This window comes from Poecilia reticulata, chromosome 15 (assembly GCF_904066995.2).
Source record: "Poecilia reticulata chromosome 15, P_reticulata-male-v2, whole genome shotgun sequence".
NCBI lineage: Eukaryota > Metazoa > Chordata > Actinopteri > Cyprinodontiformes > Poeciliidae > Poecilia > Poecilia reticulata.
Window position 1 is genome coordinate 8481494 of NC_088844.1, and position 23439 is coordinate 8504932.

At 42.9% G+C, this 23439-nt stretch overlaps 1 protein-coding gene across 4 annotated transcripts in view; it reads right to left on the reverse strand.

Annotated features, from left to right (window-relative positions):
* Window positions 1-23439, reverse strand: part of slc8a1b (solute carrier family 8 member 1b) — a 151293-nt gene that overhangs the window by 122267 nt on the left and 5587 nt on the right. For all 4 annotated transcript variants that reach the window (XM_081616396.1, XM_008428820.3, XM_081616395.1 and 1 more), the window contains exons 2-4: window positions 14246-15172; window positions 11133-11297; window positions 9576-10366 (exon numbers count right to left, since the gene is read on the reverse strand). In XM_081616396.1, coding sequence (XP_081472522.1) covers window positions 9576-10366; window positions 11133-11297; window positions 14246-15121 — 1832 coding nt within the window. In that variant the 5' untranslated portion in view covers window positions 15122-15172. The remainder of the gene's footprint in view (window positions 1-9575; window positions 10367-11132; window positions 11298-14245; window positions 15173-23439) is intronic.

The window sequence follows — 23439 nt, forward strand, 5'->3', positions numbered from 1 at the left end:
TCCCATCACTTGCACTGGTGTCAAAATCACATCTGCTCCAGAAAGACAAAGCTTCATTTTTTTTTTTCAATTTTTAAAACCCTAATCTGGCTTAGATGGTCTAGTTATTTTTAACACTTACATCTGTTTTCTTTGCTACCACTGATGCTGCTTGCAAGACAAAAAGAAGAAGACCGGATGTTTCATCCTCTGATTTGTACACAACTTGAGAAAACGATAAAGCGGTATAAAACAAAGCTGAAAGCGTTCAAATATTAAGGGAGACGCTTTTCTTTATGCACTATTTAAAGGTAAAATTGAGTGCAAATCAAGATATCAGCTGTCTATTGATTTCTTAATTGACTTCAAAAATCAACATTTATCCTATTAAGCACAAAGATTGTTTAAATTTTTATGTTTGCAATTTTCTTAATTATTTTCAGAGTGCTGAGTAACGAACGTGACATTTAAGATTCACATAATGCAATTTTGAATTTTTTTTCCAGATCAAATGTTTGACTTTCCGGTCCTGTTGCAAAGCTCATGAGAATCTTCCAGTTAGAATGTGCTTTAGTCAGGTTTAATCAGGCCAATTTAGGAAAAAGGGAAAAAAGTTGTATATTTCCAGTTTGAATACTGGAAATGCTTTCATGAAGCCTGCTTCATGAAAGCAGGCTTCAGGCTTTCATGAAGCCTGAAGCCTGCTTAATGATCCATATTAAATCTGTGCACTTTGAATCTTAAATTGAGATCTGCTCTGCACTGCAGGAATTGATTTCTCTTTTAATCAAAATCAGACCAATCAGAGTTTTGTCACCGATTTCCAATCGCATTATGTTTTTGTACATCTTTGTCTTTTGGGCGTAAATTCCAGTAAGTGATAACTTTCCTGAAAAAAATTTTTGTTCTCGTCTTCCTGCTACAGGCTGCAATACGTACAGTTAGCATTAAACAGCAGTGTTGGTGTTTATCTTTTTGTGTGGTCCGAAAAGCTGCCAAATATTCCAAATAAATCACGTTCTATGACAGACGAAGGTTGAAGCCACAGAAGGATAAAACGGTGCATCTTTGCTGTGCTCCACTTGGCCTTCCTGTTATCTGCAGCAAATTTTACAGCCTGAATAAACTGAAAGCACTACTTCGGAAAGGCTTTTAAATCCGTCCTTCCTCTAATTTCATTTTTATTCGTTAAGCCAAGATGTTCACGTTTGGACCAAACTGTTGCCAGACCGAATGACAAACTCACATAACGACTTGTCAGACTTTACATTTGCAGTGACCTCTGCACAATTTGTGTTAGAAAAAGTTGCCATTCGTTTGTGGTGTTTGCACCAACCAGGTGTGAATTTATGTCAGATTTTGTTGTTCCTGCTTTGACAACCAATGATCATCTATTCAGTCTCTGATAAAAAAAAACGTGATTATGTGACAAAATATTGAATTATAGGTTCCTAAGTTATTTGGGTGTATCTCTGGCACAAAATAGATTAGAATGACAAGGCAATATTTTAATACGATTAAAATACTGCACATTAAAACATTTGATCTTAGCATTTTGTCAACTATTTTTTTCCATGTTTAATCAAAAACTACTCAACTATAAAAATTGGAGAATGTGTGAAAACTGACCAAGACATAATCACTTGTTCTCGCCCATAAGTTATGAAGACAATCATAAAAATTTACAAAAACGGGAAGTGACGAAACATGAGCGCAAGTGGAGAAACTTTCATCTGAAAGCCCAAAGAGTGTTTGTGTTTTTGTCCGATTCGCTTTAATTGTACTCATTTTTTCTAAAGGCGACTTCCCTTCATCGGCTCAATGCGCCTGCCTACTCGTCCCTGTTTTCCTTTCTTATTTATTAGTAATTTTTTTCCAACACATCCATTGATTTCCTGCCCTTTCCTCAGCCCGTCTTCACACCTCGCTCCCTCTCCCTGTACAGTACAATAAGTGGAAGACGAAAAGAAAGCCACGGAAAGAGAGGCCCATTGGAGCGTGAAATAGTCTGAGCTTTACTACGACTGGGAGCCTTTGACCGCATAGCGCACCAGCCATTGGCGTGGTTACCTACGGCAACGGGGCACTAATAGAACAGCATTCAGACGAAGAAAAGGAAAAGAACAAGTCAAGCTGGAGTGTTCATGTGTTAATGAGTAAATCCAAAAGCACGCATGAGTTCACACAGACGTATGCTGGAGTCTGCCCGCAGAAAATGTGGTCTTGATTACATACTTAAATGCACACTCACACAAATTAAACATCAAACTAAAACATAAAAACAGATTTTATTGGAATGCTTCTGCCTCTTAAAATGCAATAATTATATATATATATATATATAAAAAAAGATTAATACCGCTTTTTCTCCTTGGAAGAACAATTTCTGATCTCTTATAACTGACGGTCTAAATGACCAAAACACACAAAGAAACATTGCTGCCATTGTTTGAGAATGGCTTTATAGTCATTTTTAAAAAAAAGTTCTTGACAAGTTCTTTATGCAACTAGTGTAGCAGATTTAGATTTGTCCATTTGGGTACGGACTCCTGATGGGTTCGGCGGATTTTGTATGATTCCAAGACCAGAAGGAAAACATAACTTTGTGCTTCCTTGAATTGGAAAAAAAAGCCTCCAATGGGAGAAACCCAGGAGAAATCAGAATAAATCCCACACACAGACCAACACTCTGGCAAACGGGGCACTTTAATCCGGTAACATTCAGATCCTACATCCTGGACCTGGCACACCAAAAGTAATTAGCATCAACACGATAGCATTAACCTGCTCCAATCCGGCCATTAGCAGCATACTTGGGGCAGACAGGCTGGGAATCCTATTGGAGCTCTTATTTTGATGAGATAAGCTACAGACTGCAAACCATAAACCCGTCACCCACTCCCAGCCTTTGTGTGAGCAAATACGGGCACATTGGCCTTGTTGTTTGTTTGTTTTATTGGCTTTAGCAGTCCCACTTGCCTTCCCAGGGCACAATTCACAAATTCAGGGAAGACAGATCACCGCAAGTTGCAGCTCCTGTTTATCTGAGCTGAACATTCGATAAGTTAAGATTTAACAAACAATAAAAAGGATCAATGAATTTATGTCTTCCAATATTGCCGATGTTGTGATGTAGCAAAGCATAATTATGTCACTGAATCAGATCTTAATCCACAACGTCATCTCATTCATTTGAGTAACTCCTACTGCAAAAGACCGACTAGAACAAAACTTTGGGTAAAGCAGTGGTGTTAGCCCGATTACGCTCTTGTCATTCTGATTGGTGAAGCGGATCCTATCATACGAAAAAGTTAAATCCAGGGAATGGGTGCGGCTGCTTATTTGGCTAGCTCAGCGGACAACATGGCAACCTGGTGACTGGGAAAAAGTTAAGCAATCCACTACTAAAACCAAATTATATTCGTCTTGGCCAAAGGGACACTGGTACACGAATGTAAGAATGACGGCAGAGGAATCGCTTCGCTGCAGCACATCAGAGACTCGCTGGATTTTGACTCGGAAAAACTTGTGTCTTTGTTGGACCTGAAAAGAAATGGCGCGTCACGTCCTGTACCCTGGAGCTAATTGTTTTCAGAGTCGTGAAGTGTGCGCTGCGGCAGGGCGCTGAGTACTTGTTCAGCATCCTCATTTAATTACGGCAAAGCGCACTTCTCGTGGATAGATCTAAATTGGCAAATAAAGCTAATCAGAAGACACATCTGGCAACAGGAGGAAAAGAAAAAGAAAAAAAATTGGGGAAACAAACAGCTCCCCATCTGGCCCTTGGGTCTGTCCCTCTCTTTTCCCCCCCTTCTCCTCACAACACCTTTGACTCCTCTCACTCTTTCATCGCTCTCTCCCTCTGCATCGTTGCGGCTCTCTCTTTCCGAATGACTCTTTCCTCCCATCATCCAGGCAGTTGCCAAGGTAATAGTGTTTTGTGGAGGCAGCTGGCCTGCTGACCTCCCCTCCTTTTTCCTTCTCCTCAGTTCCTCTTTTGCCACTTTTTTGTCATCCGTCACACTCCGAAAAGTGGCCAGAGTGACTAATTTTCCACATTTGTAAATCCTCTAAGGTCTGTGGCAGAAGTGAAAGAAAGACGCACAGCAATCCAGTTCAGGCATCCGTTTAATAAAGTGTTTTAACACAATCTTCGCAGTGATTTAGTGTTGCATACGGTAAACAAGAGGGAGGCATCTGGCCAAATAATCTTTATGTGGAAGTATGTTAGAGGAGGGATCATTGCTTCTTGGAAGATGGGAAGCAGATTTTGGGTGAAGCAAACCTTTTTTGTGACTATTTTCCTTCAACAGCCAATATAATTTCTCAAAATGAGCAAAGTGCTAATCTGAGTAGGTGCTAATTAAAAAAAAAAAAAGAATCTGAAAAATGAAACGGTTTTGTTCGAGTCCGTCCCCAGGGTAAGTCGTTTGAGTTTCTCAGTGACGGAAATCATAAGATCAACTGTTGTTGTTTTTTTTTTTCTCCTTTTCAAACACGAACTATAACAGGTGTGAGCCTCTTGCCAAGAGAGGTGTTGTTTTACAATGTTCCCTGCAACATGAGAACAACCTTCACACCTCCTAAAGCACAGCTTGTGTGGGTTTGTGTCTGCGTTTCAGAGCAGATTCTGGCCCGCTTCGTTCGGCAGTGCCAAACAAACGAATCAAAAAGACGCCGCGCAATCTGGCAAAAACTTGCAAAAGTATTTTCTTAACCTTTATTTTACCATGATAAAAAAAAAGTTCTTCATCATGGGAGTCCTGGCCAACAGAGAGGAACAGAAACACACGCACAAAAAATTACATAGTTAAAAGAAAATGTCAAGCTATTAAAAAAAAGCAGTACATGTCATTGAATAACCCCATAACTTTTTCCACATTTAGTCATATTTAACCCAAAACGTCTGTGTGATGTACCAGGATTGTGTGTGACTGGCCAGCACAAAGTGATGCATAAAAGAAAAAGTAAGGAAAGGAGGACAGTAAAATGTTAATGTCAAAACCCAAACCAGTTCAACTGAGGCGATTCCACATTGAAAAACTAAAAAATAAAATAAAATATTCCGGGCAATACGACAAAAATATAATCATGACCTTTTCTTTTAATTATTATTTTAACAGTGAAAATAATGATTCAAAAAGCACATAGTCTAAATAAAAACAAGCCACAGCCATTAGGGCAAATAGCATTTCTAACCACACTCTCATCGGTTTGCACACTTTTGCCAATTATCGTTTGGGAAATATGTCGCAATTCTTAACACAGGCAGTACTCTGCGTGTCGAACAATAATCCACTTCTAGCACGTTGACTGAATGAAAGAAAACACGAGAGTACCTGTGTTTATTCTGCTGCTCTGTCTGCTGGACGGACTAAAACTCTGATCACATTTCTTAACTGAACAACTGCTCAGGTTCAACAAGGTGACAAAATAAAAGTCGACCTATCCAACAAGAATCTAATATCACATACACATTGTTTTTCTCTCCTTAAGAAGGTGTGTGTGTGTCGCATGGTCAATTTATGCCAGTTACTGGAGTGTGAAGTCGCAGTCTGCTTGCTGTGCGTGTGTGTGTGTGTAGGAGGGAGCATAATTTGATTTTCAACTGTACCATGCTTCTCCACAGGCTCCCTGACTATGGAAATTATATAACTTGAGCTACTTGAGGATATTTCATACTCTGGGGGGGGTCAAAATGAAAATGCGTGTCAAATGCTTTGTGTTAGCCTGACAGAATTAGCAATGCAAACAAGGAATGGTATTTTATGTGAATTTCTCTGATCTGACGATGTTTTGTCTTCCTTGTGCTGCTGTCATTGCTCACCCTTTTCACCACAGAGGCAATCCTGCTCCTCAGTTGTTTTCGATGCATGCAAGTCAACGCTCGCCTACTGTTTCAAGGAACAAATTGAACCAAGTGTCTTACAGCCACAAAGGAAGACAGAAACACAAAGCATGGGGGGGGGAGGCAATAAAGAAAATTAAAACTTTTGGCGAGGACAAAACTTTGCTCTATCTTCTTTTTTAGTGTCCAATCTCCACATCCAGTCGAAGTCATCTTTCACAACTGCCTCCCTTTATTAATCTTTCCTTTATTGAAGGAAAAATATCCGCGTTACGAGTCAGTCTGCAGGCAATCTTCTTTAGATCAGCCACCTTTTTTTTGCAATTCCATAAAGCAAACGGGTAATTTGTTTTTCTTTTTTACTTTGACTCATGTAAGTTCATGTTATTTTGAGAATTTGATAACACCCAACAAAAAGCCAGAAAATTTACCAGACGTTTTTTCCCCACTTTGACTCCAATAAATTGTTAGAGCATCATTTTTCACTTTTTTTAAACCTAAATTGATGTTGTTCAATTACTAGAGCAATGCTAAAAGATACATAATAAAGCCCTTTAGAGCTAAACAGTCAATGGTAATAAGGTTTCCTAATTGCATCAAATGTTCTGTGTCTTATTCTACTTATTAATTTTTTGCATGACAAAATCCTTTTTGCCTCAATGTTACCTTTTTTTTGCTGCAATGCAGCATAGTAATATTTAATTAGAATTAATTAAAATTGGCCTTTAAGCAAGTATTAAACATATTTTTATTAATTCCTCGTCACTAACAAAATGTTTATTGGCCCAACGTAATATTAGCACGAATGCAATAACAGAAAATCCTCATAATTAACAGAAACAAAGGTTAAAAGTAAAAATCTGTGTTTAAAGAAAACGTTAATTCAAACGCGAATTCGAGAGTAGCCATTAAAATTAAACCATCTTGAAGTTATTTTTATGCATGTTCTATGTCTTAAATTATTTCTATTAAAAAAAAAAGTAAAACATTTCCAGGAAACCCAAAGATGATTGTACGGCACTCTGCATCTTAAAAACCTTTTAGCAGAACCAGAAACCTTTTAGAAATATGTTGGGTAATTTCCTTATTGATTCACTAAAATGTCTGTCATTTTCCCAAGTTGCCTTTTGCGCCTATTATCAATAAGCTCAGCTTTTTTATTTTCCTTTGTTTGTTAATTGCAGCTAGACGAGCCGCTGCTCTCACTAACCAAATGTTATGTCTCATCATGGATCAACAGGCGCTGAAGACCAGGATGGACGACTGCTGGACGCATTTAGAAATCACCCTTCAGCTGCTGACAAAACAGTCGCATGTGAATATGAAGAATCATTAGCGAATGTAATTATTTTCATATCGGCAACTTTCTACTTTCTGCTCCATTTTGCATTCAAAGATATGATTAAAAATCCTGCTGGAGTCAGCCTTGGTTGCAAACAAACAAACAAACAAACAAACAAACAAACAAACAAACAAACAAACAAACAAACAAACAGTTTATCTGGAGGGTAAAACAGGCAAAGCCAACATCTGAAGGACTGCAAGTTAACTTTTGGTTTCCAAGAAATCCTACTTTACTGATGATTTACTGTAATTCATGTTAATCCTAAATGCTTAAACACAGGACAAACTGAGCTTTAATGCTGCATTTGATTTGACCAGGAAGCTTTGTTCTCTTCATGAGTCAGTAAACTAGTTGGATTTGCTAATTATTAGCAATAGAAATCTATGAAATATCTCCATTATGCTAAATGAGCCAATTTTGACACTAAAATTGTACACACAACAGGTTTATTATGATGCAATCCATCAGAAAGAAGGGGAAAAAAGAAGATTTAGACCTGCAGCTTCCACTTTGTTGTCTGTGCCACAAAAGGAATATTGGGAACTGAAGTCGGAGCTACTCAACACCCTCCAACTCTCCCAGTTGGAATTTTCTACTCAAGACATTATTTCTGTCTTTCACTGTTGGAACAATACTGTGTAACTTTCACTTCCAAAGGCAAAAACAGCAACAGACATTTTAGCTCATCAAAGCAACTCCAACTCCACCAGGGCAATACCAGCAACTACAGCGTACAAACAGAAGGACACAACTCTGCACGTTTTGACTCCAACGAACCACGAACCTAAAATGAGATTAGATTGATTTATTAGAATCTAAAACGAATCATTCCAACCATCCGAAGAGTCCAGTAAACCTGTAGCAGTCATTTAATACATCATCAGCAGACATAATTCAAGATCTCATTCCAGAGTTATTGGAGAGGAACTTGCAGTAGGTCAGCTCTAATGAGGTCTGTCAAATAACCAATGAGAGATCTTTGTGAATCTTCTTTTTATGAGCAAATTATAGTCCTGCATTAATATTGTCAAAAATCTCTCATTAATTAGCTATACGTGGATAAACTCCTGAAATTGGAGAGTTTATTGTATCCTGCTTAAATCTAAAGCCCACGACAAAAAGACCAGGTGAAAGCACTGACGTCGTGTTTGATGAAAGTAAAACGACACGAGAAATCAGGATCTAAAGTCTTACAGAAAATGATTTTAAACAAAGAGCAGAGCATCATGGGAATATGAGGGATCATCTTTTTTTTCTTGTAAATATGATAAAGGAAGTACATGAGAAAATATCAACCACCCAATAAAAATAAATTAAAACCTACAGTTCTAAATACAACCTAATAAAGCCTAAAATCCATATTCAGTGAGCCAGTAAAAACATTGTTAAAAAAAGAAAACCCTTGTGGCTGTGATCCACGTCCTAGCTGATATTTGGATCAAGTTTCCCACACCGAGTGGTTCACAACGAAAATTACAGATGCCGCATTTACCCGTGGAGCCAAAAGGCTTCCTGTAATGTGGTCCAACAGCAATCACAATGCTTACCATGACTCACCATCCAACAAGCACTCTGTTAAGTAAAGCTTTGAACAGGAGATTCATCCTTTCACTGCGGGGAATCTTAAATTAAAGGTCTAAGCCCCTTTTCACTGACTAAATAACAGAAAATAAAAGCCACTAGCTTGCAACAATCAGTTGCCCGGGGAGGTTTTCACAAGGTATAAGGCCACCTAAAAGAGCAACTTGATTTATGGCTTAAAAAGCCTTTTGTGCTTCAGAATCAAGTCAACAAAACACATGTTCCTTCTTGGTATTTACCGACATCCTGCTGTTGGAATGTTTGAACCCTTTCCAGCAAAACCAGCTACTCCCGGTTTGCCTCTCTGCGCATCTCACTCAAAGCGTCGTCGAGGATCGTCGTCCAGTTTCCAACACAAGGAGATTCCATCTAATTAAAATTCAAACCAGCAGCCACCTAACTAGTAACTCCATTCTCCCAAAGCAGTGGCTGCTGAAACCATTGTGCTGACTGTGCAAGGACAGGGTGGAGAAATCAATGCGTTCTCTCAGGAAGAACAGCGGTACGATGAAGTAAATCACAGGCTTAAGACGTTTAATGAGAAGAAATTAGAAGAAATGAGGAAAAAAAGGGAATTGAAAGAGGGAGGGGGTAGAAGCCAACAGGTACGGGATTGTTGAATCTCCTGGAGTACTGATGCAGAGCCGTCCGGCACGCCGCTTCGTGTGGCCACCACATCACACCAACATCTCTGCTTCCCACATCGTTACCAACACGACTGTACAAACTAATCTTCTCAATCATAAACTGTGGTTGTAAACGTCAAACCTTACTATGCAGTCATCATGATTTGAAATCAAATAATGCTCAGAGGCTACTTACAAGATTTCGTCGTTTTGAAATTCGAGGACGCCGTGTGAGTCTTCGAAGTCCTCCCCGTTGCCCTTTGCAGTCCCTTCCACGGTCTTGTAGGGCAGCATGACCACACCACGAGCGCCAGACGTTCTCAGCACCTTCACCTCCATCGTGCCAACGCTCTCACTGACGTGGCAAACGGGCTCCTCGAACGTAAAGATACCGGCGTGATCATCGTCGAATATCGTGACGGTGGCTGTCGACGGTATGCCGACGCAGGCAACGGAGTCTACGTGATTGGCCGACTCGTTCTCCTCCGGCTCCTCGCCTTCGGAGGTCAGCACCTTGACGTTGGACAGGTGGATGAGAAAGTTTTCGTCCTCCTCGAATATGTCGTCGTCGATGATGCCCACGCGGATTTCCTTCATGGTCTCGCCCGGCTTGAACACGACGACGCCCTCCGTAAACTCGTAGTCGGAGCCGGCGTTGGCCGTGCCGTCTTCCGTCCGGTACTCCACAGAAACGGTCTTGCCCAGGTCGCCGCCTCGCCGCACCACGTTCACAGCCACCGTGCCGCAGTTCTCGAGACACTGGTAGGAGCCGGGCTCGAAGAAGATCTTGGAGACGGGGTCGTTGTCGCCGGCGTCGGAGCGGACCTCGTGCATGCTGACGGCCTTTCGGGCCTGGTCTGCAGCGTGTTTCTTCAGAATATTGCCGGCGCCCGTCATGAGTCGGGTGGCCTGGCACCGGTAGAAAGCTCGACTTTTCTGCTGCTGGCTCAGCACCTGGTAGTTGGCAAGTTCAATGAGTTGTTCCACCTGGTAAGAGGAAAATAATGCAATTATTTTCACCAAAGAATTTAAAAAGATTTGGATTTTAATAAATTGATTTTAACATATTTTTTAAAGCGTTACTAGTCAGGCTTGGGATGTAGCACATCAGCTAGTCTAAATATTTTAATTTTATTTATAGACTTCATTCATGAAAAACAGTATTTAATATAACAGTTTGCAGGGTTTTATTTTGCTTTGGACCTTTAAGCAAATCTTCCCCAAAAAAAAAAAACAAATCGCTAAAATGAGACAGCTTCAGATATTGTGCATGTCAATCAAAAAAATTAAGGTGAAAACAAATGGAAACTAAATGCAACTGACCGAATAAGCCTCAAAAAAGTGTGAGAGCTGTCCCATCTGATGAGCTACACAGCAAAGTTTTAGACAACGTACTGCAGCAACAACAAACAAGACCAACAATCCTCGGATATCTGCGACTCTTTTAACCAAGCACATCGTTCACCAGCTGAAATGTTTTGTGAATGAAAATTGTGTGGCATTAAGACCAAAGCAGAGTGGGTTTGTTATCCCAGAAGGGTTCCTTTTATTTTATTTTTTTTTTAAACCAGCATGTCGCCACAGCTACTTTATTTCCTTTGGAACTTGCTTTAACCTGTCAGCTTAGCCTAAAACAAATCACGCAGCTATAACCATTCATTACTACGATGAAGCTGGATTGCATCTCATCTGTTGCAGATTAGTCATTTTATTTCCTACAGAGGAAACAAACCTCTTCAGCAGCGATACCTACCTCCTTGTCGGGGTGTTTCTGTTTGAGCTCCTTCAGGATCTTGGCCATGTCTCTGCGGGTCTCCTCCTCGTCCAGATCCTTCTCATCGATGTCCAAACCCAGTGGACCGTCCAGAAAGTCAACACCATGGGAATTCAGCATCTTTCCATCCATCTCAATGTCCACCTAAAAAAAACAAAAATCATTTAGAAAAAAAAAGGAGTGACAATGACTATCAGCAATCCAAGACAAAAAAAATGTAAAAAACTAAACTTCTCAAAATATTACAAAACCCGTATATTATCTATATTTGGGTTCTGTTATGGATATCTAATTCTTTGTCTTTCGTCTCTCTCTTATCTGTTTGCATGTACACACACACACACACACACATGCGCACACACACACATATTAAGTCAATGAAATAACTTCACAGGGGAACGCCCTCTTTAGGGTGTAGTTTAGTTAGAGCCGTAAAACAGGAAGTGAATCATGTTGGGGGCCACTCTGTGTTCGTCCCTTGAGGACACATAGTGGTTGGTGTCCAGTGCTGAAACTGAAAACTATTTCTCTGTTGTTTCTATACATTGTTATTATTTATTTGGCTGCAATAAATTGGACTGGTATTTTTATTTCTTGGTTATTCGAGACAATCCCTACAAAAAAAAAAAGCCCAGGAGAAAAGTAGTTAATACTTGTCTTTTGAAGGATAAACTAGTAAAATAAAAAACAAAGTTTCGGTAGATTACCATACATCTTATTGTCTAACAATAATTCCAACTTCTTCTGTATAAAACCATCAGCATGGTTGCACTTTGACACCTTGGTATGGTCGTACTAGTAGAAAAGTATTAGGAAAAAAAGAACAAACAAGTGAGAACCACACATTTACCAAAGCTAATTGTTCTAACCTTTTATTGTGAATGTCCTAATGAAATAGAAGCAAACGAGCGACTGCATTGCTCGCTGCAGCATCTGGTCTATCGGTGTAATGCAAACTGCAAATCTGAGCTGTATTATAAAGTTACATTTGTAACAGTATTCAATGTACTTTCATCCCCAAAACTGAAGCAATTGCCAAATCACTGCGTAGAAGAACGTGAGCATTAGCCTCCGCCTTCAGCTCACAAAGATCCTTAGTAAAGACAAGATGAGTGTTTACTGAAGACTTAGCAGCCATATATGCAGTGTGAGATATTCCTGTAAATGATTACACTAAACCTAATTTAGTGTTTGTTGAAGGTTTGAGAAAAACAAAAAACAACATAGCAGCTTTATTGAAACCATCTTAACCTTGTGCTGAAGTGGAGAGCAACATTTTGCAGAAACGGATAAGAAAAAGAAAATGTGTCATAAAACAAAATTGAGTGAACTTTTAAGTGGCATGTGAATATCATTGACTCGGCATCGGACAAAAATCAGTATGTTTGAACAACTTGGCTTTACAAAAAAGTAAAGCATTTTTTTTAATAACTAAAAAACAAATACACTTCAAATTATTCCCATTCCATGAACTGGTAATAGTTTATTCAATTGCCATAGTTTACTGCATAATACTAAATAATACTAGTATTATTTATTAATACATAATACTAGTATTATTTGTTAGTATAATAAATAATACTAGGTGTTATTGTTAACATGTGGTACTTAACATCCAACTATTAAATTGTTAAGACATGTTGTAGCCATGTTAAGTAAAACAGTTCAGACTAAAACCAAATCTAGGTCCTACTCTAATGAAAGATCTGGTTCTATATTGTGATCAGTCTTCCTTTTGCAGGTGTCTGCCATTCAAGCAAAAGCTTAAAATGTTCATTTACATTTTTTTTTATCTAGGAGAATGTTTTTTATTAACCAAGTGCCTTATGAAACTCTTCCTTCAGGAATACTGTTGGCTTTAATTCGAGGTTTGTATCCCCCCCTCAACTAGAAATTTAAATAAAAATGCCTCTATTGTAAGAATGGAGAAGCTTTAATCCAACAAAGAAATTCTGCACAGTTTCCAAAATTGGAAAAAAAAGACTAATACAGCGAACTGAAAAAGTAAGAGGGCGGTTTTCACCACAGCAACGGAAATGTAATTACATAAATGCACTGCGTCATCACACAAAGCATCTGATCAGAGTCAAAAACAGGAAATGGATTAAATTACAGAGGTTATTTGTGTTTGCAGTGATAAGTTTAATTGCATCAGATTACCTTGATGGCATTTAATACACTTATACTGTTAGTACCTATAAATACAAAATACCCATGAACTCACGCAGCGAACTAAGTGCATCTAATTCATTGTGTGAATGCGATACTACTGTACCATCTCCATGTTAATTTTAATGACCCCTTTTTAAGCGCATGTGTGTCATTTCCATTTACCTGATACTTTGCTGCTGATAAAGGAAATTTTTGCAATGTGCGGACAAACAAAGGATGACGGTTCTGTTCTCTTTGTACTGGTTGGCTGTTCTGATAAATACACAAGCCTGGGTTAAAAATCAGTGCCCACTTTAAGTCTGTTGGTTTAAAATGATCCGACAAAGCCAGTAATCTACATGTGGTCATGGATCCTGATTTTAATCTCAACAAATACATCAAACTCATAAAGACAGCATATTACTGCCTAAAATATGTTGCCAGATTGAGACTGATGCCCCAGCAATATTATAAAACATAAGTTCTAAGATCATCTGAACCAAACTTACTGCACCTACTGAAGCAGTCTTCAGTTTTCATGCACCAAAAATTTGGAAGAAGCTTCAGGAATGCTTCTTCTTGTGCACTTTCAAAACAAGCCTAAAAACTGATTTATTTACCGTTTCTTACTCTTAACCTAGTTTTTATTTCATTTTGTTTTAAAATCAGTTTAATCAAAATTTTTCTTGAATCATTTTTACCTTAATGTATGTTGTTGTTAACTCCTACAAGTACTTTGAGTCGAATTCAGCTGAAAGTAGCAATATCATTAATGTCGCGTTGCCTTTCAGCAGGACAAGCCATCCAAAATACAACACATAACCAAGTTACAATAAAGTCAAACTTATCTCAAATTTCTTTATTGTGGTTTAGATCTTTGCAAAAATCCCTATTAGTACTGACTGTAGCAGTGACAGTTGTGTCATATTCCGTAGGCTTACCTTGGAAGGAAGCGGACGATCCCCCTCGGTCTCGATGATCATGCCACGCTGCTTGCCGGTGCGGTAGCGCTTGTACACGTATTTGTAGAACAGCAGGCGACGGTCTGCCACCCAGGCAAACACGACGCAGATGGGGAAGAAGAGGAAAGTGAGCAGGCCTTCCCAGACCTGCACGACGCCGGGGGAGATCACCGACAGGATCAGGTAGAGCCAAATGTAGGCAAAGATACTCCAGGTTGCCGTGACGAAGAAGACTCGGAGGTGCTTGACCTTCCTCGTCTCGCCGTCGGGCACAACGTACACGCACAGCCCGATGATGACGAACATGTTGAACGCCGCCGAACCCACAATAGTGGAGGGGCCCAGCGTGCCGGCCTCAAAGCCGTGACCTATTATTTCTATGACGGAGAGCAGGATCTCTGGAGCAGACGACCCCAGCGCCATGAGGGTGAGGTTGGAGACCGTCTCGTTCCAGATCCGGACCGTCGTGGTGGTGGTTTCTCCGTTGGGCTTCTTGATAGTGATCTCTTTTTCCTGTGACGTAATGACCTCTATCGATGCCATGAAGCGGTCCGCGATGATCGACACGCCGAGGAACATGTAGACCAGAGCCACAAAGTAAACCGTCGCCCTGGCGACCTTATCTCCAAACGACGGGTTTCGGGGCTCCCAGACGGGCAGCAGGACCCCGTTTGTGCACTGTTCAGCCTTGCTGCATTCAGTTTTGTTTGTGGACACCGCCGAAACTGAGCTGCCAAGGCTGTGCTCGGGAGCGGTACCGGCCAGCGCGCTCCGGGGTTTGAGGAGGAGGATCACAGTAACGACCGCTAGTCTCAGCACAGGAGACAGGGCAGAGGAGTGACACCTGAAGCCCATGTTGACGGTGAGACCGGGACCAGGAGCTGAAGGTTAATGAGAATGTTGAACCTTGAGAGAGAGAGAGACAGAGACAAGGAAAAAAAAAAAAAAGGTAGTTAGTCAAATAGTAGAAAAAAATGGCTGTGGGTTTGGGTGTGTGAGATTTAGACCCAATTCCTTCCTAAAACTGAAGTAGCTGAAATTCAGTTCATTTAAAAAAAACTAATATTTATGTGATTCTGCTGTCACAACGGAACTTTCCCTTTGTGGGATAATAAACATTCTCTCTCTCTCTATTCCATAAAGAAAAAAAGAAAGAAAAAAAAGCACTAAATTGGAACTCAAATTTTTTTTTAATACTTTGTACAATTATAACACTTTGTCTTAAAAAAAGCAATTAACATAAAGCCTTTAATTAGATTTTTTTTAGTTGTATCCTCCTGCTGATTTGAACACCTTTGCATTGTAATTGCCTGAATGTGAGACTTGAATTTACTAAGTGGGGAAAAAGGTGAACCATTTTCAGTTTGTGCAGATTCTGAGAAAAACATGTTCAGCATAGTTTTAAAGTGAATGTCACCTTACAAAGCTCTTCCTTTTGCACGTTTTGTTTACAAGTAGTCAGTATCTCAACTCAGAGCTGGCTTTGACGTCAGACCAGAGGTAACAGCGTTCCAGTTAAGAAGTCGGGTTTTCAACATGCCGCCGTTCATGAACATTGCGTGCAGTACATCTTACAAACATCATTTTAAGCTTCATTTCCCGTAGTGCACACTGCTTTTCATTTGTTTAGAGTCGCAGGTGCTACATGCAACACTAATTTTAGTCTCATTCTGTCAGGATGTGATGTGGTGGTAGGTGAGGAGATGACGCTTAGGCCCAGGTTGTGACGGAAAATGATGAATTTAATGACAAAGAACAGGGAACAAGGAACAACAGGGAAACAGCACGAGGAAAAACTGGCAGCACGGAGACAGGTGACATCAATCGACATTCAATTGACAAGGACCCGACGAAGAACACAGACAACAGGGGAGACTAAATACACACGGGGCAATCACGGGAACGAGACACACCTGGGAGACAATCAACGGGGAAAGACGCAGAGACAGGACTAACGGGGAACAGGATCACACAGAAACTAGAAAATAAACACATAGAAACACGGATCATGACAGTACCCCCTCCTCAAGGGGCGACTACCAGGCGCCCAACAAGAAAAAGTCCAACCCAACAGGGTGGGCGGAGGGGCGACGGCAGGAGGGCCAGAGTCCAGAAAACAAAAACCAGATCCCAACAGGGTGGGCGGAGGGGCGACGGTAGGAGGGCCAGAGTCCAGAAAACAAAAAACAGATCCAAAACGAAACTAACACCGCAAAACCCTCCGGGGGCCGACCACGGCACAGGAGGTAGACCTCTCGTGGGAGGTCCGGCGGGCGGCGACGCAGGAGGCGGAGCTTGAGCCGCGGCGGGCGGCGACGCAGGAGGCGGAGCTTGAGCCGCGGCGGGCGGCGACGCAGGAGGCGGAGCTTGAGCCGCGGCGGGCGGCGACGCAGGAGGCGGAGCTTGAGCCGCGGCGGGCGGCGACGCTGGAGGCGGAGCTTGAGCCGCGGCGGGCGGCGACGCTGGAGGCGGAGCTTGAGCCGCGGCGGGCGGCGACGCTGGAGGCGGAGCTTGAGCCGCGGTGGGCGGCGACGCTGGAGGCGGAGCTTGAGCCGCGGTGGGCCGGTCGGAGCGCCGGCTGCTGCAGGCGCTGGAGACTGGGGTTCGGGCGGAGCAGAGGCCGTGGGCTCGGGCGGAGCAGAGGCCGTGGGCTCGGGCGGAGCAGAGGCCGTGGGCTCGGGCGGAGCAGAGGCCGTGGGCTCGGGCGGAGCAGAGGCCGTGGGCTCGGGCTGAACGGAGGCCGGGGAACCGGCAGGGCGGCCGGGCGGAGCAGAGGCCGGGGAGCCGGCAGGACGGCCGGGCGGAGCAGAGGCCGGGGAGCCGGCAGGACGGCCGGGCGGAGCAGAGGCCGGGGAGCCGGCAGGACGGCCGGGCGGAGTCTCGGGCGGAGCGCCGGGGAGCTGCGCACCGGCAGCGGACTCGGGGAGCTCTGGCGGAGCGCCGGCTGCTGCGGGCGCTGGGAGCTCGGGCGGAGCAGAGGCCGGGGGACCGGCAGGACGGCCGGGCGGAGTCTCGGGCGGAGCACCGGGGAACTGCGCACAGGCAGCGGACTCGGGGAGTTCTGGAGCTGGGAGCTCGGGCGGAGCGCCGGCTGCTGCGGGCGCTGGGAGCTCGGAACGAGCACTAGGGGACTCGGGAGGGACACTAGGGGACTCGGGAGGGACACTAGGGGACTCGGGAGGGACACTAGGGGACTCGGGAGGGACACTAGGGGACTCGGGAGGGACACTAGGGGACTCTGGAGGGACACTAGGGGACTCTGGAGGGACACTAGGGGACTCTGGAGGGACGGGCGGCTGCTCGTCAGCAGCGACCGCAGGAAGCTCGGGGAGCTGCACGCCGGCAGCGGGTGCAGGAAGCTCGGGGAGCTGCACGCCGGCAGCGGGTGCAGGAAGCTCGGGGAGCTGCACGCCGGCAGCGGGTGCAGGAAGCTCGGGGAGCTGCACGCCGGCAGCGGGTGCAGGAAGCTCGGGGAGCTGCACGCCGGCAGCGGGCGCAGGAAGCTCGGGGAGCTGCACGCCGGCAGCGGGCGCAGGAAGCTCGGGGAGCTGCACGCCGGCAGCGGGCGCAGGAAGCTCGGGGAGCTGCACGCCGGCAGCGGGCGCAGGAAGCTCGGGGAGCTGCACGCCGGCAGCGGGCGCAGGAAGCTCGGGGAGCTGCACGCCGGCAGCGGGTGCAGGAAGCTCGGGTGGCTGCACGCCGGCAGCGGGCGCTGGAAACCTCGGAGGCCGATGGCGGCGACGACGTCGATGCTCCGGGACCGGGACCTCCGGTGGCCCAGAGCGATGGTGACGCCAGCGCCCAGTGGCCGGGACCTCCGGCGGCTCAGAGCGCTGGTGATTCCAGCGCCCAGGGGCCGGGACCTCCAGCGGTTTAGGGCGCTCGTGGCGACGTGGTCCCACACCTGGGGGGCAGTACGCCATACGTGCTCCCCACCAGGGACTCAGCTTGTCGTCGCGTTGGTGACTTGGGTGCCTTGGGACCGGGACCTCCGGCGGCTCAGAGCGCTGGTGATTCCAGCGCCCAGGGCCGGGACCTCCAGCGGTTTAGGGCGCTCGTGGCGACGTGGTCCCACACCTGGGGGCAGTATGCCATAGCTTCCTCACCGTTCGTTTGGTCGGGTCCTTCTGTCAGGATGTGATGTGGTGGTAGGTGAGGAGATGACGCTTAGGCCCAGGTTGTGACGGAAAATGATGAATTTAATGACAAAGAACAGGGAACAAGGAACAACAGGGAAACAGCACGAGGAAAAACTGGCAGCACGGAGACAGGTGACATCAATCGACATTCAATTGACAAGGACCCGACGAAGAACACAGACAACAGGGGAGACTAAATACACACGGGGCAATCACGGGAACGAGACACACCTGGGAGACAATCAACGGGGAAAGACGCAGAGACAGGACTAACGGGGAACAGGATCACACAGAAACTAGAAAATAAACACATAGAAACACGGATCATGACACATTCTTATATACATCTTATAAAATAAACATGTTTTCACCACACGTTGCTACTACCGATCCGAGGAGCGGCCATGTTGAAACTCGAGGTCGCAACTGGAGGCAGTTGGAGTTGCTCCCACTTTCCCAGTGGGAAATCCAACTCGAGGAGGGCGTTCCAGTTGGGTTTTTTTTCCCCGACCAGGAAGTCAGAATTTCCCAGTTCCAAGTGCAACTGGAACGCAGCACCAGTATGCAGTCAAGTTATTCAGAGTGCTGCTAATGAGCTCTTTTTATGAACATGTGTTGAAGCAAAGATATTTAAAAAACTAAATTGCACATCGGCCCTCGAGGCCCGGTTTGAAGACCCTCCTTTGCACGACACTCCATGAGGTTTGTCCTTTTGACCAGGCGTTAGAATCTATTCCCTAAGAAAAGAGACACTCAAATTACTTCAAAACATAATTAGACTAATTTACAGATTTTGACTTAATCCATATAATGACATGACATGGTGGAATCTTTTAGGTTTTTGTACACTTGAGACTGGATTAAAAGCATTTATAGATTAGATTAAGCGTCACTTTCTCTAACAGAAGATCAGGGCATTCAGCTTATATCAAACATCCACCTTTGTCTCCACTCACAGATTAGCCAAAACATTTTAAATTCTCTTCGCAAGCATTCTCTCCACAGACACCGTTTGACAATAATTCACTATTCCCTCACATGCTGGCATTACGTGCAGAATTTAATGGACAGATGTAGGCCCCATCAGTGCTTTCCCCACCACAGAACTCAGAAGTTTTGGACAAGTCAGACTATTTGTAGCCAAATGAGAAGTGACATAAAAAAAACTTGTAGTCTTCAGAAACATGTCTGTGGGTCTTGCGGGTGTTGGCATTGTCTGGCGCTGAATTCAGTCCAATAAGAATGGAAACATTTGGGCTGAATAAAGCAGGTAGGAAGAAAAATAAAAGAATACTGCCGGCCCAACATGCCCAGACATTAGGAAATTCACCTCACAATTATAAAAAACCTACACAGTCCGAGTTTTAACTCCCCAAACATTACGCCTCTGAGCATTATGCCCAGTGTTGTGTGGCCAAATAAAGCTACATGTGGCATTTTCTGATGATAATTTGGGCCTTGCCTGTTTCCACTTAGGGATGTCATTTTTGGAACGGCTTAATGACCGCAGCGAGCCGCGCCACTTTAGCTGCTCTAAATGTGTACAGGTGTTAGCTGTTTTAACTAGATATGTATACAGTCATTAAATCAGCTTACTGAATGCTGTGCTCCTAGATTATGATCAAATGCAACACATTTACATTTTATATTGAAGGGAGAAAAAGCCGTGTTGAAATTATGTACCGAGTACAGTGCTGTGGATAAATGTTCTTTGAGTCCTAGGAGAATTACAACATTCATATTCATTAAGAGAAAAAAAAAGGGGGGGAATTGATGCACAACACCTAATTTAAACATAGCAATGCAAATATGGTGTCAACGGGTCATAAATACGTTTCATTGTCAAGCTAAACATTTTAATCACTGCGAGGGGTTTCTAATAGTCGTTTCACTTCAAATGTTTCAACAAAAATAAATAAAATAACTGATAAAGACTCCCTCTCACTTCCAAAGATGTACAGCGGTTTCAGGAGAAAAACATTAAAACAATACATGGTGCCAGTTTGGGTCAATCTTTTGTTTTTTTCCCTTTCCTTTTAGTCATCTCACACCGCAGCATCTCACACCGCAGCAAACACGAGACAACACAACAACTATCACTACTTTCTGCTATGGTTCTTTCAACTATTTGTTGTTCTTTGTACCATTCAGAAGGCTGGAAAAGAGCATCACAAAGATTTTATTACCAGTAATTTCATATAAAACGGCTTGCGGAAATAGTCAGTGATTTACAATCGGAGTCCGTTTTGGCGACAACATGAGATGCGCCATTTTTCTTTCTACACTACAGCGACACTTATAATATTCATTAGCAGATTAAAGTGAGAAAAAAAGCATGAAATGGGTTTGATCTGTAATGGAATATAGAAGAACGCATTGCCTTGATCCGTCCCACTTCTTGTCACATTACAACCACAAACTTAAATTTCCAGCAGGATTTTATGTCACAGACCGATGGATTGGAAATTATTTAACTCCAAGGACCACATGAGCAACTGTGACCGCAGCTGAGAGCGGGACTGTTGGCCTTTTCCGTTCAGTTTTATTTGAGAACAACCTGTGATGTTAAGTTTTATCTGGCAACAGTTGACATTCCCCTCAAATAAAATGTGGTCAACCATGGCGACTTTGTAACGCAAAACCTTCATTTTGTGTTCCTACTGGACACGAGTAAATGTTCTTTTAAATGACTGGTATAGGAATAGTTTTGATGCAACTTCTCTAATAAAAGCCATTAGTAGCTTCCTTCCAACCATGCGTAATATTCACAAATATTCTATTTTTTCCAACCTCACAATTGTGACTTTCAGCTTTTAAAAAGAACCTTTGGAGGAAAAAAAACAACAAAAAACTCCCCTTTACCACATATGCAAAGGGTATTCGTTTTAGGGCTAATATCCAAGTCCAGTAATGTAAAATCACTGGCAGCAATCCTGATTTCAATCATTTGCACATAAGTAATAAAAAGTTAATTTCTTTTCCCCCATCAGATGGATAACATTTAAATTTGCCTTCTCCTAATTGAGAGTAAACGCAAACCTGAACTTTTGAAGGAATTTCAAAATTGGGGAACTAAAACAAATAAAATAAATCTCAATGGTAGTGTATTTCAAATTTATATTGAAAGGGAGTAAATGGCGCCCTGCGACAGACTGGCGACCTGTCCAGGGTGACCCCGCCTCTTGCCCGGAACGTTAGCTGGAGATAGGAACCAGCACCCCTCCTGACCCCACTAAGGGACAAGGGTGTAAAGAAGATGGATGGATGGATGGATGGATGGATGGATGGATGGATGGATGGATGGATGGATGGATGGATGGATGGATGGATGGATGGATGGATGGGAGTAAATGGCACTAAAAAAGGCTTAATGGGCACAGATTGATTTATTTAGCTAAAGGACGAAGAAAACAATGAAATCATTAAATACATATTAAGAACAAAGAAATATATTTAATAACACACCACACGTGGTGAAATTTTATACGGTTTACTTGAACACAGCTAAAGTTATCTCAAACTATAAAATGTCCCTCAAAGCCCAAAAATATGCTACAAAACCAAAGTATCGTCTGTTTAGTGGGATAACTTCAATTAAAACTGTAATGACTAAAAATATGGCTGAAAATGTGGCAGTTTTTTTAAGCACTGAATTCGAATTAACACTTTGTAGATGTTTGACGTCTTGAACTGTTTAAAGCTGAAAATTATGTTTTCAAAATATATCACAGGTTGTCTTACGAGCAGCATTAACAAAAAAGAAGCCAACACGCTCAGAAATGGGAGCCGTAAAATCAGGATTCCCAAAGCCACACGGTCAGAAAACAAAGTGGAGGAAACTAAAACCATGCGAGCTACTACTACTTTGGTCCCAACGCTGCCATTTGTCAAAGACAAATACTGAAAACAAGTAATATTGGAAAAAAAATATATACTATGGTAAACAAAAAAAGACTAGAAAAGGGGTGTAAATGATAGTATTAAAAAATTACTCAATTATGTCTTGCAAAGAGGTAAATAATAAAACTTTTGGGAAACACGGATACAAAGTAGCCCCAGCAGGGAGCTGAAGATAAACCGTCTACATTCACCATCATTAGGACTGATGTGGAGCTTTTACTCCAAGTCTGCCCAGAAGTCACTCAAGCCAAGTCATCCTCATGTTATTATGAGAAAAGAAAGTGATCAAATTGGCACACACACACACACACACGCACACCCCCGCACACATACACATAGACACACGCACACACATAATTACTTCCTACTCACTGTCTGGGTCCATCTGTCCACTGACATATTTACACAAGTCTTACTAGATCCACAATAATGTTCAAAACAACAGAAAGCCAACCACCAATAAGTGACTTTGCTTCACTGCATATAGTGAATGCAAATCCAGGATTTACCCCAGAAAACTTACTAAGCCTGGTGCCCGAGAGCGCGAGGGAAGTCATCCAGCTGGTCGGCAAGTTTTTGAGTTTAAAAATGCTTCAAGTTGACAGGAAATTTTAAAATATTACTTGACAGTTATGCATTTTTTGGAAGACTGTAAGAATAATACCTAAACAACTCTGATGCGGATCAAAAATGCAATCGCTGGTCTCGGTTTGGTTGACGTGAATTGTGACCGACTGTGAAACCTCTGGAGATGATGATGCAAAGAGAGATTCTTCATAAAAAAAAAGAAAAAAATTATGGACAACCCTGACCATCTTCTTCATGAGACTATACTGGGAAAACAAAGCGTCTTCAGTCAGAGGCTTCTTCAGATTGACCGTAATACAGACCGCCACGAGAGATCTTTTCTGCCAACAGCCACTGCCATCTAGATCAACTCTGAAGAGTCTGAACTGATACGAATTACAACATTAAATTTCCCTTTGGATAAATACGGTATTTCTGAATCTGAATTTTGAACTCTGGTGCGATTCGAATGTGTATGTGGATGCAAGCGAACAGGATCGCCTCAAAAGCAGGAAGCAGATTACAGCACAAGGCATTCTGGGTAAATCCAACCAAACTAGCTCACAA